Genomic DNA, 15,528 nt, shown 5'->3' on the forward strand with positions numbered 1-15,528 from the left:
TATATCATATTTTTATATTTATATTAACTGTCAAAATTATTTCACTATCCATGGTAGTCTAACACCACCTAATCTAAGGTGTTAATCCAGTAATTGTTGGATTATCCCAGATTATGAGATTAACAGGTTTATACAACTATATTTCCCTGACTAGCCTTGATAAAGATTATCAGAATTTCTGTCGACCAGGTTTTCAAATCGAGGGCCATGGTTGGTCAGTGAGCTTGCTAACCAACCTGAATTTTGATCAAGATTGTAAATTGTTGAAACGTTGCGTACAATAAAACCCAGTAGTAGTATATCATAAAATTGTGTTGTATTATATGATCTGTACCTGTAAATATTGGTTATTATCAATACCTGAGTTACTATCAGATAATCTTGTCATAATCTTGGTTAAATCAGACATTAATATCTACCTACTTAATGTGTCATTTACCTTGGCATGACGTCATATTACTGACATTGTCACTGTCACTGTCACTTATTATCACAAGGTGAACATTGACAATAACTTCTCTACCCTTCTCTACTCTTCTCTACCCTTTCTCTACTCTTCTCTACCCTTTCTCTACTCTTCTCTACCCTTCTCTACCCTTCTCTACTCTCTACTCTTCTCTACTCTTCTCTATATCTTACTATAAAGATTTGAAGCAAGTGAGGAATTTAACTTTGAAAAGTACCTCTATTAAGCAAAAATTGCATGCAAGATTTTTGAGAAATAAAGTAAGTGTGGTTCTTGGATCAGAGTGCTGGAATTCTAGAAAGATTTCGAAAAAAATATTAGAATGACCCATGGGGTTAGGGCTTTGCAGGGATGCTCATTAGCTGTATTTGCCAATCTTGTCTGATTGCAGCCCCTTAAATAGAAATAGTTATCCTAAAGACATTTAATCCTTAAGACATTTAGGGGTAGAGATCACATTAAATGAAGTAAAACTACTATGGAGTGAAATTCTACAATCTACAATAGTTATCTGACACTATGTCATACATTGTTGCTATTGTTTTTATTTGTTTAATTAATAATTAATAATTAATCAACTTGTCTTTTAACTTACCGACAATATTTATATTTTAACTAACTTTATTGTCGGTGATGATGAAAGGCTCTTATAGTACAAAGGTGTATCAGAGTACCCAAGGTATATCGTGTTTAGGATGTGAAATTGAGTAAGCTTTGACTTCGCTCTTCACTTGGTTATAAATATTTTATTATACCCTTTTGTCCTTTTCAATTGAATATCTGTTTATACACATGACATTCAGGATATGCATTTTCTAAAGAAATTGTACATAAACCTTGCCCATGTTATTACCAAAGACCCTATGATAACATGTTTAGATGACAAACCCAACCCCACGCATGGATGGTGAAATTTGTTTAGATTTTTTTCATTGAATACTGGTGAATATTGTTCTATTGATATTATTTATGTTATAGCTTTCCTCATTAATCTTTCTTGAATGTGACGGCTTTATTCAGGGATTCAAAAGGGAAAAATGTCATTTAATTTGAATAAGTTAATAATGGTGCTAAGTTTTAAATACAGTCTCTAGATATGAGCCTATTTTTTATAGTTGTTGGTCAAGTCGGGCCGAAATCATTGTTTTGTTGGATCAGTGGTTGCCTTGATTTTTTTTCAGTTTGTTTAGAAATGAAAGTCTCTAGAAATAAGCTTATACGGAATTTTGTTGTAACAGTAGTTTGTAGTTTTTTACCAAATTAGGCAGAAATGATGGTCAGAGATAAGGAAAATTGGTCAATTGATTTTCCTTTCCGAAAGGTGATTTTATAAATATGTTTAGTTAAAATCTTAAAAAGATAAATTCCAGGGTGTTGGTCCACAATTTTCTGGTTGAAAGGATCATCAGAATTTGTGTTGTTGTATTTTTATAAAATTTCGAAATATTTCGTTCTCTTTATGATTATTTCTTCAAGCCTAAATGAACGTGAATTAACACGACAGTTTTTTTATATCTAAAAGTAAATTATTTAGGTATTATATATTTTGGTAGTGAGATATCATGTTACCCTGGTTACCTGCTGGGATATTGAAACAAAATATTTACCTTACTATTTTATTAAAAAAAAAATTTCAAAGTTGAATAAGTGTCAGCTCCATATAAACACTCATAGAGACTAATTCTCTTGTCCCAGTGTTCAACAATATATGGGTTTTGTTATTCTGTTGTCATAGCTATATATTTGATATGTTAGAGTGTGACTGGTGTGGTGCCATACAGGCTATGCTTACTCTTCTACACACCTAATATCACTTGTCATTATGAAATTCTTACTTTTTATGGTCAATTTCTTATGATATTGACAGACCTGTCTTCCATTCTGCCCCTCATAAACAATACAACACACAATAAAACAATAAACGGTTATATTACTGATTCTGAAAATGGTCTTGGAAATGTACAATCAGAAAATTAAACAGAGATAGCAGAATTCTGCTAAAAAAAACTACTGACAGATTTTCAAGACAAGACACAGCAAGCTTAGAAGAGATTAGATAAAAACAGGAAAAGAAAAAAGAAAAGAGGTTTACTGTCAGTATTGATGAAGATTATTAACAAGAAATTAATAGCATATCATACGAAAACTGTTTTATTAAGTCTAAGATAAGGCGATTAATTTCATTGGTTAATTAGCCTGTCAATCAAGATTTTACAGAATTATGGGATATCATTTAGTGGTGCAGCGCTACTAAAACTAAAAAATCGTCAAAATTATCACATGTTCTAAGCTCTAAGACATTTTCAAGTTATTATAACTTAGCTGTTAATGTTCCAGACTGAAAATTGTCATAAATGGTTATTTTTTTTTAAATTTGTGCTTTGATTGAGACTTGTTTTGTAGGCTTATTCAGACGTCTGGCAAATAATACCAGTGTTTGAAATTTAAATTGACAGTTCTAATCATTTTGAAGACTTTTTACATATATTCAAGACCCAAATCATCCCCCGAATGGCCAACCGTGGCCTTTATCAATAAAATAACTCTGGTATTGTGTTTGTATATACTTCATGTCTTTAGTTATATTTCAGTCATGTATCACATTGATTGATAACCTTATTGTAGGTGGTCTGAGATCAAAGTAAAACTAGAAATCAATATCCCAATCAGTAGATCAATAATAATTAATTAATTAATTACTTTGATTGTTTTAATTATCAAACATTGTAGTACATTGTAACACAGTACCGGTATTTAAGTTCTTCTCTGGTAAATAGAAACAAAGTTTTTCACTTGGATGCGAAATTTCAAGTTATGAGATATCTGCAATATCTGTATTATACCTACACTGCACTGGACACCATTCCCCATATGCAAAAGATTTAAGAATTGCTAAATTGTGCTATAAATATAAAAAAACACAAGTTCTAACAATCTGAGCTGCAAAACGAGACTCAAAATCAAAAATAACACCAGCAAGTGAAGTTTGTGTATGAGGAAGTATATCAATGAAAAGTGGTATCAGGTGTTTAGAAGAGTAAGCATGCCCTGCTAGTGAAGACAATAGTAGCTTAAGTGTTTGTTTTGTATTTTATATTCATATATTTTTTTTCAGGAATAAAAACAACAGTTCCAACTAGTACAACAAATATTTCTTTTTTTATAGTTATAATGAAATAATGTACATCAGTATTACAATATTTACTAACTTGTCATAAAAGATGATAAATTCTATATTAAGACAAATTGTCCTGTCATTATTCAGGTTTTAACTGTCTCTTAGATTAAAACATTGTACAACATTGTATCTAATTAGAATTTCTCTACTGACAATAGGCCATCTTCACTATATCAACCCATTACGAACCTAGTCTTATATCTTGACTGCAATAGCCACCTTTCTAAAGAGGTTTTCTAAATTATCATCATTTTGCACCATTCCGATTTTCAATCAGACGTCTGTCGTGTCTGCATTTCTACAAAAAATAAGTGTTTGATGAAGTCACTAATCACAAAATATGCCTGTATCACATAATGCCCTTCGCAATTGGTGACATCATCAAACACTGAGTTGTCAGGAACCACAGACGTCTGATCAAAAATTGAAATGGTGCTAATTGAGAATATCAAATACACATACAGGATTTATAAAACCTCTTTACTATCTGTTAAAGTTATTTTATAGAAAGATAGTTATATTATTTACTTTATATATTAAAATATCTGACATATTTCTCTTTCAATTTCTATCTAATATATTATAAACATCCTATTACAGTTCTATTATATATAGATCAATACGGGGACTGGGGTCTTTATTTCAACAATATTTAAAGGCTTTAAACTGAATGAAATCAGGGTAAATTTTCCATCGTGAACACAAAACCGTCTGAGGACAAATTGGGGTATAATAACATCCTGAAGAATATTGTGGGTGGGGACTACGGCTGTTGTGTTTGCCAGGTCTGCCAGTCATGTATGACTAAAGCCAAAATTGATTGGTTGTTGATATGGACAAATTTTTCAAATATACGTTTGATACCGGTAGTTAAAGTATTTTATGAATTTTATGGGTGGGGACCAGGACTGTTAATATGCCTGTAATTATTTGCCAGTCATGTCTGACTAAAGATCTAAATTGACTCAAGGTAATAACTGTGATTTTATAGTTGGTATTTATTTGCCATATTTATTCACAAAAATTAACAACAAATCTTGTATTTTACAAAGCTATGAAAACATAAATGGTTATCCCTACTTTAGATGAAGGTATATCACAATATGTATCAAATAGAGGCAATAATAACAATACCTAGCACTAATAAACATTGAACTATAACCTGATTTTATATCTGTCCACTAGATGACCGATGATGGTGAGTTTTAGATGTCCATCTTTATGGTTAATATTATGATATTTCAAGATATTTTATAGCTGGGTCGTTAACCCTGGATGATAGATTCACAGCAGGTCTCTAGGCTAACAACTTTAACTCTTTATTCATGTATATTCTTACTAGATTATCAGAGATAGAGGGTTAGATTATCTACTGTTTAATACTTTACAGAACAACTACAAACACTAAAGTCCTGTGCCTGTGCTTTTGTATTTTTGTCACTAGTACAATGTTACAACTTTTACTCCCTGAATTTATAATAACACCAACTCTAAATCTATATTCATGTATAATAGTAGTTATCAGATTAAAGCAGCTAGAGGGCGACTTAAATGACTTGTCGAGTCGCTAGAGTTGAGCCCCCCTTAAAAAATTTGGCCCCCCTTGAGACCCTGGGTTAGCTACTGGCCTGGAATCGAGATAGAGTGTTTATATTTGGTGAACAGGGTCGAGACAGACTTTGTGGTTGGGAGGTTAGGGGTGTGTTGTTTGACAATGTTTGCCAGTCATGTCTTAATAGGGCCGAAATTGACCAGCCAAATTGCTGACCCCAGGTTATCTTCCAATAGACTGTTTGCATCTGTAATTTTGTCTTGTTATCTCATAGTACCTTTTCAACTTTAATCATTATTTGTTTGACAAGAAGTCAAAAATCTCAAATTTCAGTTTTCCTTTTAAACAACCATATTCATGATCCACTCTACTAAATTTTAAATCAGTGAAGCAAAAAATTAATTTGAAGATATTTTGTATCCAGTGGTGTATGAATTACTTGTTACTAATTTAGTTTACTGAACCGAACCTACTGTATTAATAGTTGATAAATAATCTTATATAATTTTAATTGTCCAAAATAAATACAGAGATAAAAACATACCATGTTAATTAGTTATTAATAAATAAATATAATTATTATAAATCACAAGACCATGTTTTTTTTACAAAAATATTTTACACAATAGTTAAAACTGTTTGTAAACAGATTACTAAAATAATTTGACCAAGCATTCTCAATCGAAAGCCAAAACAAATCTAAATTGCAAAATAGCATTAATTTTTAATGTAATTTCAGAAGAGAAGAGCCCTGCAGCACTACGTAATGCTTTGAAAGAACGGAATACAGAAAGAGGGGATTTCTTACTCAAAATAAAGGTAAAGAAAAAGGCCAAAAAAATCAGATGACGAACTAAATATGTGATTTTTAAAACAAAGTATTTTGTGATGAGTTTTTAGTTTATTTCTGGAATATATTGCTGTTCTTAACGCAAAATATTTATTCTTGTTTTCTTTTATCTGTGTATATATTTTAAGACTAAATTATAAAGTATTTGAAATTCTATATTTATTGTAAAGCGTGTCAAGGCAATCAGGTGATAGATGGGTTAATACCAACTCTCTTGAGCTATTCTTTGAACGAAAGTAGCGATATAATACCTCGAGCAATAATATATCATCTTTTATAAGTCTGTCTTGTTTTTTAATTCCAGGGTCTATCAGAGAAGAATAAACAATATAAAACAAAACTTCAGAAAGATGACTTGTCATCCAAACAACATCGTAAAATTTTACAGAAATCCTACGAAACCCAGACCGGAGAAGAAAATACTTTAATAAGTAACTTACAGGAGATCATAGTCGAACATGAGATGAAGATTCTCTCTCTGGAACAACAGATACATGGTTAGTTACAATTATATTCTTTTAAAGACAGTAAACGTTAATTTCTCTTAAAAAACATTTTATAGGACAAAATATATTCAGGCTTTTAACAAGAGTCATAAAAACAAGACATATCAAGGTATACAAAGCAAGGAATGATAATAAGTATAAAAAACGTCAATCAGGTAGTTTATCAGTCACTATAGCACATGGCCTCAAAACTTTTTTGGGGGTGGAGACAGGCTTTTAACAAGAGTCATAAAAACAAGGCATATCAAGGTATACAAAGCAAGGAATGATAATAAGTATAAAAAACGTCAATCAGGTAGTTTATCAGTCACTATAGCTCATGGCCTCAAAACTTTTTTGGGGGTGGAGACAGGCTTTTAACAAGAGTCATAAAAACAAGGCATATCAAGGTATACAAAGCAAGGAATGATAATAAGTATAAAAAACGTCAATCAGGTAGTTTATCAGTCACTATAGCTCATGGCCTCAAAACTTTTTTGGGGGTGGAGACAGGCTTTTAACAAGAGTCATAAAAACAAGGCATATCAAGGTATACAAAGCAAGGAATGATAATAAGTATAAAAAACGTCAATCAGGTAGTTTATCAGTCACTATAGCTCATGGCCTCAAAACTTTTTTGGGGGTGGAGACAGGCTTTTAACAAGAGTCATAAAAACAAGGCATATCAAGGTATACAAAGCAAGGAATGATAATAAGTATAAAAAACGTCAATCAGGTAGTTTATCAGTCACTATAGCACATGGCCTCAAAACTTTTTTGGGGGTGGAGACAGGCTTTTAACAAGAGTCATAAAAACAAGGCATATCAAGGTATACAAAGCAAGGAATGATAATAAGTATAAAAAACGTCAATCAGGTAGTTTATCAGTCACTATAGCACATGGCCTCAAAACTTTTTTGGGGGTGGAGACAGGCTTTTAACAAGAGTCATAAAAACAAGACATATCAAGGTATACAAAGCAAGGAATGATAATAAGTATAAAAAACGTCAATCAGGTAGTTTATCAGTCACTATAGCACATGGCCTCAAAACTTTTTTGGGGGTGGAGACAGGCTTTTAACAAGAGTCATAAAAACAAGACATATCAAGGTATACAAAGCAAGGAATGATAATAAGTATAAAAAACGTCAATCAGGTAGTTTATCAGTCACTATAGCACATGGCCTCAAAACTTTTTTGGGGGTGGAGACAGGCTTTTAACAAGAGTCATAAAAACAAGACATATCAAGGTATACAAAGCAAGGAATGATAATAAGTATAAAAAACGTCAATCAGGTAGTTTATCAGTCACTATAGCACATGGCCTCAAAACTTTTTTGGGGGTGGAGATTTTCAGCCGAATAGAAATTCTTTTTTAGTCAAACACACCCCAAAAATAACAGTGGCCAAAATTTTGACAAATTATGTATAAAAACACTTTAATTGATTTGACTTTAAGTAGTTGATGAATTTTATTAATGATAGAGGAACTGTATCCTTTTTTATTTACCAAATCTATAACAATATATTTACCATAATAAACTTAAAATCTCATTCCAGGCAATATCACAGCAAGAGAAGATTCAAACACAACAGCGCCAACTTCAACAGCGAAACTTATTGAACAAATACGCCAACTTCAAGACGGTAAATCACAAGTCTTGAACGAACTCAACTCATTACATCAACAGATTGAAACAGATCATCTTGATACCATTAAATCTTTACAGAACAACATGGTTAAAATAGAAACAGAGAAATCTCAACTAGAGGAGGATATTGTTAGATTAAAAACAGACCCTGTAAGTGTTGAGTTAAATTCTCTGTTTCCAATATTTAGGGGTCCCGGGAAACTCATGAACATATCAGGGGTATATAGATTTGAAAACATTTTAAGAGATATAGATTAATCATGTAACAGTACTAAATTCTAGCTACCTTTATCAATTTCTAGAATGATAATTTGACTCCAGCTTCATCTGCAATTAAATGAAAATAGATTAAAATTTTGGCTATTATAATTGCTTGGAAATAAGATAACAATAGTCAAATATTGTCAAGCCTTGAACTACCTCACTGTCAGTAAAACAATATGATTTATTAACTGTTGTGGGCATCTCTTATCTTCTCTTTTTTGCATAGTGGAAGAATAAAACAACCTTTGCATCACATATTAAAATCAGAAACTTCTCAATAATATTCATGAATCTATATTTTCAGTCATGTGATTTAACGAACCCTTCCACGGACACCGAGAAACATTTGCGTAAAATGACGGAAGATAATGTAAGATTAAAACAGGAAGTACATAGATATAAAGTTCGGCAGTCGTCCATTGGTTTCTGCTCTGAAAACGAACAAATTAGGGTAAGCGAATTAACCAAGCATTTCTCCAATGACATCCCTTAGTATAAAAAAGCAATAAAACCAAGCATTGGATTTATATATATTAATATATATCTTTGTTCAGTGACTTCGCTTATTTTGCTTATGTACCTTTGAAAGTTAACCTCCTTTTAAGAAACAAGCTTTCCTGATGAGGATTGTATGTCAAAAACATGTGTCAGTTGCATGAGCTCTAGGCAATTAGTAACAGAAGCCAGCTAATCAGTTGGCGGCATTTTCAATACAGATTCCTTCTTCAAGGGACATCTGCCCTAAACTTTATGTTCAAGACCGTTTAATTGGTTTTATACTCTTTAATATCAACATCTCCCTTTCATTCAATTTTCCATTTTTCAACAGAATTTACAAGAAGACAACGAGAGGTTGGAAGAAATGTTGTCAAAAGCAGAGAAAAAATTGGTGAAAACTGAATCTACCCTAGAGGAAACAGAATCGAAATATCGAGATGAAGTGTGTAAATTATCGAAGGAAAACCAGAAGATTTCACGTCTGTTGAGGGATACGAAGGCAGACGTGACTTGTTTACAGGCCAGAGAACCAGAAGTAAGTGTTTGTATATCAAACATTAGATAAGAGTGTCACATTATAAGAGTGTTTTTATTAAGAAGCTGAGGTGAAATTGCTTCTTGTCGATATCATGGTATTGTTCTGTATATCATGATAATTCATTCCCCTTAACCCATCAGAATTGAGGCAGGGCCCTCTTTTACTTTAACCTTTCTTATCATTGTACATAGGAAAATAATTTGCCCCCCCCCCACCCCCCTGTGGCCCCTACTCAGCCCCCTCAACTGATAATTAAATATCAATATTGATATTGATCACCACGTCATGCCTATAGCTAATTTCATCTGATAAATTTTAATTCAGGTTATGACCAAGATTGAGAGAGTCGAGGTGGAAGTTGAATCAGAAGATTTACGCCAGGTTTTAACGGAAAGTCAGAAAGAGAACGCTCTACTGGAAACAGACGTCAATGATTGGAGGCAGAAGTACACTGAGCTGACCAATCAGATGAAAGCATTGCAAGAACAAAATATCAATTATAATAAACAGGTATTGTTGAATTTTCATCATTTAGATGTGATGAATTTCCCTCATTGTACACTGCATGGCCAATCATCACCGGATGAAAGCAAAGGGTAAAGCAAACAGGACAGGTAGAGAAATGAAATTTTCCTCACTGCTCACTGTATGGCCATCCTCACAAAAAGGTCTTAAGACATAGTATCCATTTCAATAGAATTAGCCAATAGAATCCATTTAACAGGGTTATTTGCATGAGTTGTACATAGAACTAAGATTTTTACCGTGTCAAGATCTAGGACATGCTTATCAGACAAATTAATTCAATCTTGATCAAACTTGAACCCATGACGGATCACAGCAGTCCATCAAATGTACCCCTGAGTCCCTCTGCTCAGGGGAAACTGGTTTTAAAAAACTAAAAGTAGATATGTTAAGTGTTGAACCCTTTGCCATTAAGAAAGTATATATAGATTATAGAAAACTTCTCTGATCATTTCAGCTTCAACAGAACATAGAAGAAGTCATAGAAATTGAAGCGAAACACGACAAAGAGATGGAGAGAATAAATGAAGAAATGAATGGCCAGGTTGAAAAAGTGAAGAATGAATTAAAGGATGAATTAGACAATTTGAGATCCACTAATTCTTCTCTTCGATCTAAAATCTTAAATGTGAACACAAGTTTTGAGGAGTTATGTGAATCACACGAGGCGTTGAAAAAACAAGCATCTCATTTCCCACGGATAATTTCTGTCACAATAGATTGTGTTAAAACTGAGGTTAGTTTGAAAATTATCAGACGTGTGGACTCTAAAAGGAATGCTTAGTTGACAAACCTAAATATAAATATGTGGACTCTCTGAAAGAAGTGTTGAATTCATTTACCCAATGAGCATAGTGTCTGAAAGGAGTATCAAATATGTAAACCTTAATAAAGTTTAGCCTTTTTTTCGAGGGCTCTGATTGACTGTATTCGCTGGCTTACAATCCAATCAATTCATTGCATTGTCTGATGCTAGAAAAATGCCCAATGAAGTCAAGGTATTAGATGGAGTTTGCAGCCAATCTTTTAGTCCCTTAACTTTATGAAAGCCAGACTTTTATCTTATTCCTATAAATATAATTACAGGCTGTACGAGCTATCGAAGATATCAACCAGAAAAATCAGGAGTTAGTCTGTAAATATCATAAAGAGATGAAACTCAGAAAAAAATATCACAATGAACTGGTGGAATTACGAGGTAGGTGGCTCTTTGAATTAAACGTTGGTATCAATAGCATTATTAGGGTGTAAACACAATTGATCATGTGAATATTCATCTGGAGCCCGATCTGAAGTAGAAATACAAGAGGTTTCATCTCATTTCAGATATAAGTTTTGAAATTTTTTAAATCAGATATCTGATGGTGAGAAATTATAAATTTTAATTTAATTTCAGGAAATATTCGAGTATTTTGTCGTGTGAGACCCTGTATTAAAGAAGACGGGTTCACCAATCCTTCTCAGATAATCGTGACCTACGACCCCTTCGATGACGGTCTTCTCTTCATCGCCAATAAAACACGGAGCCAGGTTTTCGAGCTAGACAAAGTTTTCGATGAGAAAGTTTCTCAAATTGAGGTCAGAGCTCCTGTTTTTTCTCTATTTCTGCATTTTTTGGAATTGTCCTGCTGAAGATTTGGAAACTTGGGATAAAACTCTCATAAGTTCTTTTTTTAAAATAAGGCGCGGAGAACTCTGAAATTTGTTGTTAATATGCAAATTACAAAAGTTTTTTTCCAGAACAGGATGATTTTTGAATTTTTTTTTCTAGGAAAATTTTTTCAATTTTTGAATTAATTTTTCAGGTATTTGAAGAAGTTCGTTCCCTAGTGACGTCCTGTGTAGATGGGTACAATGTTTGTATTTTTGCGTACGGTCAGACAGGGTCTGGTAAAACTTACACCATGGAGGTAAGTTCATTTCTTGTTGATTCTGAAACTTTTTGCTGATTTTTAAATTGTTTATAAAACTAGAGTGAACGAGGCTGGTTTAAGAAAAGTAACTGTAAATAGGACTTTGATTTGAATTGGGTCCATCATAATAACCTTGGCTTCACCTTTGAGCACTTATGGACTTCCTTTTCTCTTACTGACTTTCTTAACTTGGAAAAACAACACAAATTGACATTATTCTATTTAAAAAGACACGTGCAATATATTTGCTACACTAAGTTTATGATTTTTGCTATAAAATGTTTAATTTTAATATTTTTGATGATTTTTGTAAATAATATTTCCAGGGTCCTCAAAACGATCCAGGTATAAACCAAAGAGCTCTACAAGAATTATTTTCTGAAACACAGGAGCGAGGAATTGACTGGGAATATTCTATCTCTGTCAGTGTTCTAGAGATTTATAATGAAAATATCAGGTATGGTCAACAGTTATTGCCCTTGATTTGAATAGTTATACTGAAATCACTTCTTTGACTTAATAAGTCGAATTTCGATAAAGGCTTTAATATTTCAACTAAGATTTCAAATCACGTTTAAACCTTTAGAAATGGCTCTAAATGTGATTTAAAGGCTTTGTTAAAATATTATACCCATTTTAAAAATTTGACTTACTAAGTCGAGGTAGTGATTTAAAATAAAATGGTTGTATACTTTGTGTGTTATTTTCACATAAGAACCATACGTAGACCAAAAAAAGCACTCCCTAAATATGCCAATGGAGAAATTTAAAATGTCTGCAATTTTGAATTCTGTTTGAAATGTAATTCTTTTCACCCTTGTATAGCATCTAATTGATTTGATATATGATTGTTTTGATTTTCCAGGGATTTATTGAATGACGAAGGCTTGAAACTGGAAATTAAGATGAAGGCTGACGGAGGGGGATTACACGTACCTGGTTTAAAAACAGTTGAAGTTACCTCCCTTAATCACGTCAATCAGGTACGTTTGGGTCTTTTATTGCCACCCTTTAGTATTGGAGCTAATGATAGGGTCTTACTGTTATAAACTTTGGGTGGTTCTTTCTTTTGGGGCTCAAATATTGTTTTATGAGTCAAAAGCAGCGACATTTTTCTTAAGAATATTATGACAAAATTTGAGAAATCTTCTTTCAGGTTTGTTAGTTGAGCAAATCCTATAAAAAATTATCATAGATTGACAAACATTTTTGTCTGGTAATGGGTTGTGGAATTCAGTATAGATAATTGACCTTCTATTCTTGATTTCAGGTGTTTTTAACAGGCCAGAAAAACCGTGCTACTGCTACGACGAACCTCAATGAACATTCCTCACGATCCCATTTAATATTAAATATTGAGGTGACTGGATATAACAAGACCACCAATACTAGAACAAGAGGTAACTTTATAAACAGTAGACTAGGACATACCAGTGGAGCCAGTCGGTCATTTGCTCTTAAATTCAGAAGTCTGTAGTTTGATCTCTAGATAGGACATCATATTCTTACATTTTGTATAATTCCACACTTGACAAATTCTCATCCTGTCCTCTGCCAAACTGAACATAAATAATACACCTTACCTACCCACTTGCCAAAGAAGTGGGACAAAACATTTGTTTTGAATTTTGAAGGGCACTATTTGTCCAACCTATTTTCAATGTCTGACAGTTCAGTGCTAAAAACGGACATTTGAGCTGGTCTGTCAGTGATGTCTTGACAATATCAGCCAAATCAACAACCCTGTTATTTTCTGTGATATGTTTCAGGTAAATTGAATCTGGTAGATTTAGCAGGGTCTGAGAGAGTGAGTCGTTCAGGGGCAGACGGTGCCAGGTTAAAAGAGGCCCAGAATATTAATAAATCTCTTTCATGCCTTGGTGACGTCATTCATTCATTACGCAGCAAACAGAATCATATACCATATCGTAACTCTAAACTAACTTACTTGTTACAAGACTCACTAGGTAAGCATGCCCTGCCCACATTGATAAAAATATTTACTAATTGAATGGAGCTCATATAACGTAAGTATAAGAAGAGAAAGAGCACATTGAAGTTCCCGCGACTGTTAGAAATTGACAAAAGAGAAGACTGTCAAAATTTCCCTTATTCCACATTGAATGGCGCTGCCTGTCTTGGTGTAAAACACTCATTTCATTTTCCTATCAGTTCTATTTCTATCTTTCAGGAGGAGAAAGTAAAACTCTGATGATTGTTCAAGTTTCTCCTGTCGACAAAAATATCAGTGAAACAGTTTGTACGTTAAACTTCGCCCAGAGAGTTCGTCTGGTAGAACTGGGCACGGCCGGACGACAAGTAGAATCAGGGGACATTAATGAGGTGAAAAAACGTAGAAATAAACTTTGTTAAGTTTTAGGGGTCTCTTGGTTGATTTTTGAGGAGCTTTCAATCAAAATTTTCTATCCTCGTTTAGAAATTCATGGTTTTTTTTCTGATTAACTTCTAGTTTTGATTGCTAAATTTTCATTAAATGTTATTTTTGGTATTTTTTATCCTTTATGAGTTAATGGCTTCTTGTATTTTGTGCAATAAACTTTTAGAAATTAAAATTGTCTGTTTATTTTTTAAAAATTCTAAAGAAATTAGAGGCTACTTAAAACTGAAGCAAAATTTAGCAATCATCAGACCTATTGTTATATTTAGATGATTTATAAATGATAGAGCAATATTTAGGTTCAAATCGATGGATATATTCAGTTATTCATTCAGAAGGGGTGCATATAAACAACATATTATACAAGATAGAGCATTATTAGTGTGTGATGCCACCATTAAGAGAGATGAAAAGAGTCTTCATTGCATTGTCATTATTTAAGGGATTGTAAAAAGGTTTTCCAGACTATCGTAAACATGGCTTGATGGAAATTTTTAATCGTGACATCATTATCTGGCCATGAATATATAATTGCTGGAACCACAAATGTCTGACAGGAAATGGATTGGTTCAAATTGAATTTACAATCCATTTGATAATTTCAAAATACTTTCGTTCAGACTCATTAGATTAGATCAGGTATGACATGGTTATTTTTTACTTTCAGAATACCATCAGTACGCCAACTCGAAATCTTAAAATAGACTCCCCCAAATCACCGATGATAAATTCACCGAAATATATTACACCTGGTAAAACAACGAATAATAAAACACCATTATCAGCTCGCCGAGCCTTGACACCCAGATATAAACCAAAATAAACTCAAATTGGATTCTGGAATTACTCATCTTCACTATGTCAAGCTATTAGGAACTTCGCACTTCTGCCTTGACCGCAATAATCACTATTCTTGTATCACAGAATGCAGAGATTTGGTTGCAATAACCACATTTCTTGTATCACAGAATTAATTGGATTGTATCGGTCTCTGATTGGCTGTATTCACTAGAGTACAATCAAATCAAATCACTACTTTAACTAACTTCAGTGATTCAAGAAGAAAGGTAACTATTGCAGTCAAGGTATAAGAGGCAGTTTGTAATAGATTGACATTGTGAAGATGTTAATAACTGAGCTTGAATTCATGTGTATGGATGACAATTTGGTGTTCCAAATTCTTCAAATGATACAACATTTAACGAAACA

The 15,528-nt window shown here is 32.9% G+C and overlaps 1 protein-coding gene across 1 annotated transcript; it reads left to right on the forward strand.

Moving 5' to 3' along the window:
* Window positions 1–9,309: 9,309 nt before the first annotated feature.
* Window positions 9,310–14,294, forward strand: LOTGIDRAFT_136951 (hypothetical protein; the record flags this gene model as incomplete). The annotated part of the gene is made up of 11 exons (XM_009047358.1): window positions 9,310–9,486; window positions 9,820–9,993; window positions 10,466–10,744; window positions 11,095–11,206; window positions 11,405–11,586; window positions 11,814–11,918; window positions 12,248–12,378; window positions 12,787–12,904; window positions 13,192–13,321; window positions 13,691–13,888; window positions 14,113–14,294. 11 exons carry the CDS (start codon window positions 9,310–9,312, stop codon window positions 14,292–14,294), a joined length of 1,788 nt encoding a protein of 595 aa, XP_009045606.1.
* Window positions 14,295–15,528: the final 1,234 nt, after the last annotated feature.

Source organism: Lottia gigantea, assembly GCF_000327385.1.
Source record: "Lottia gigantea unplaced genomic scaffold LOTGIsca_110, whole genome shotgun sequence".
Classification (NCBI taxonomy): Eukaryota; Metazoa; Mollusca; class Gastropoda; family Lottiidae; genus Lottia; species Lottia gigantea.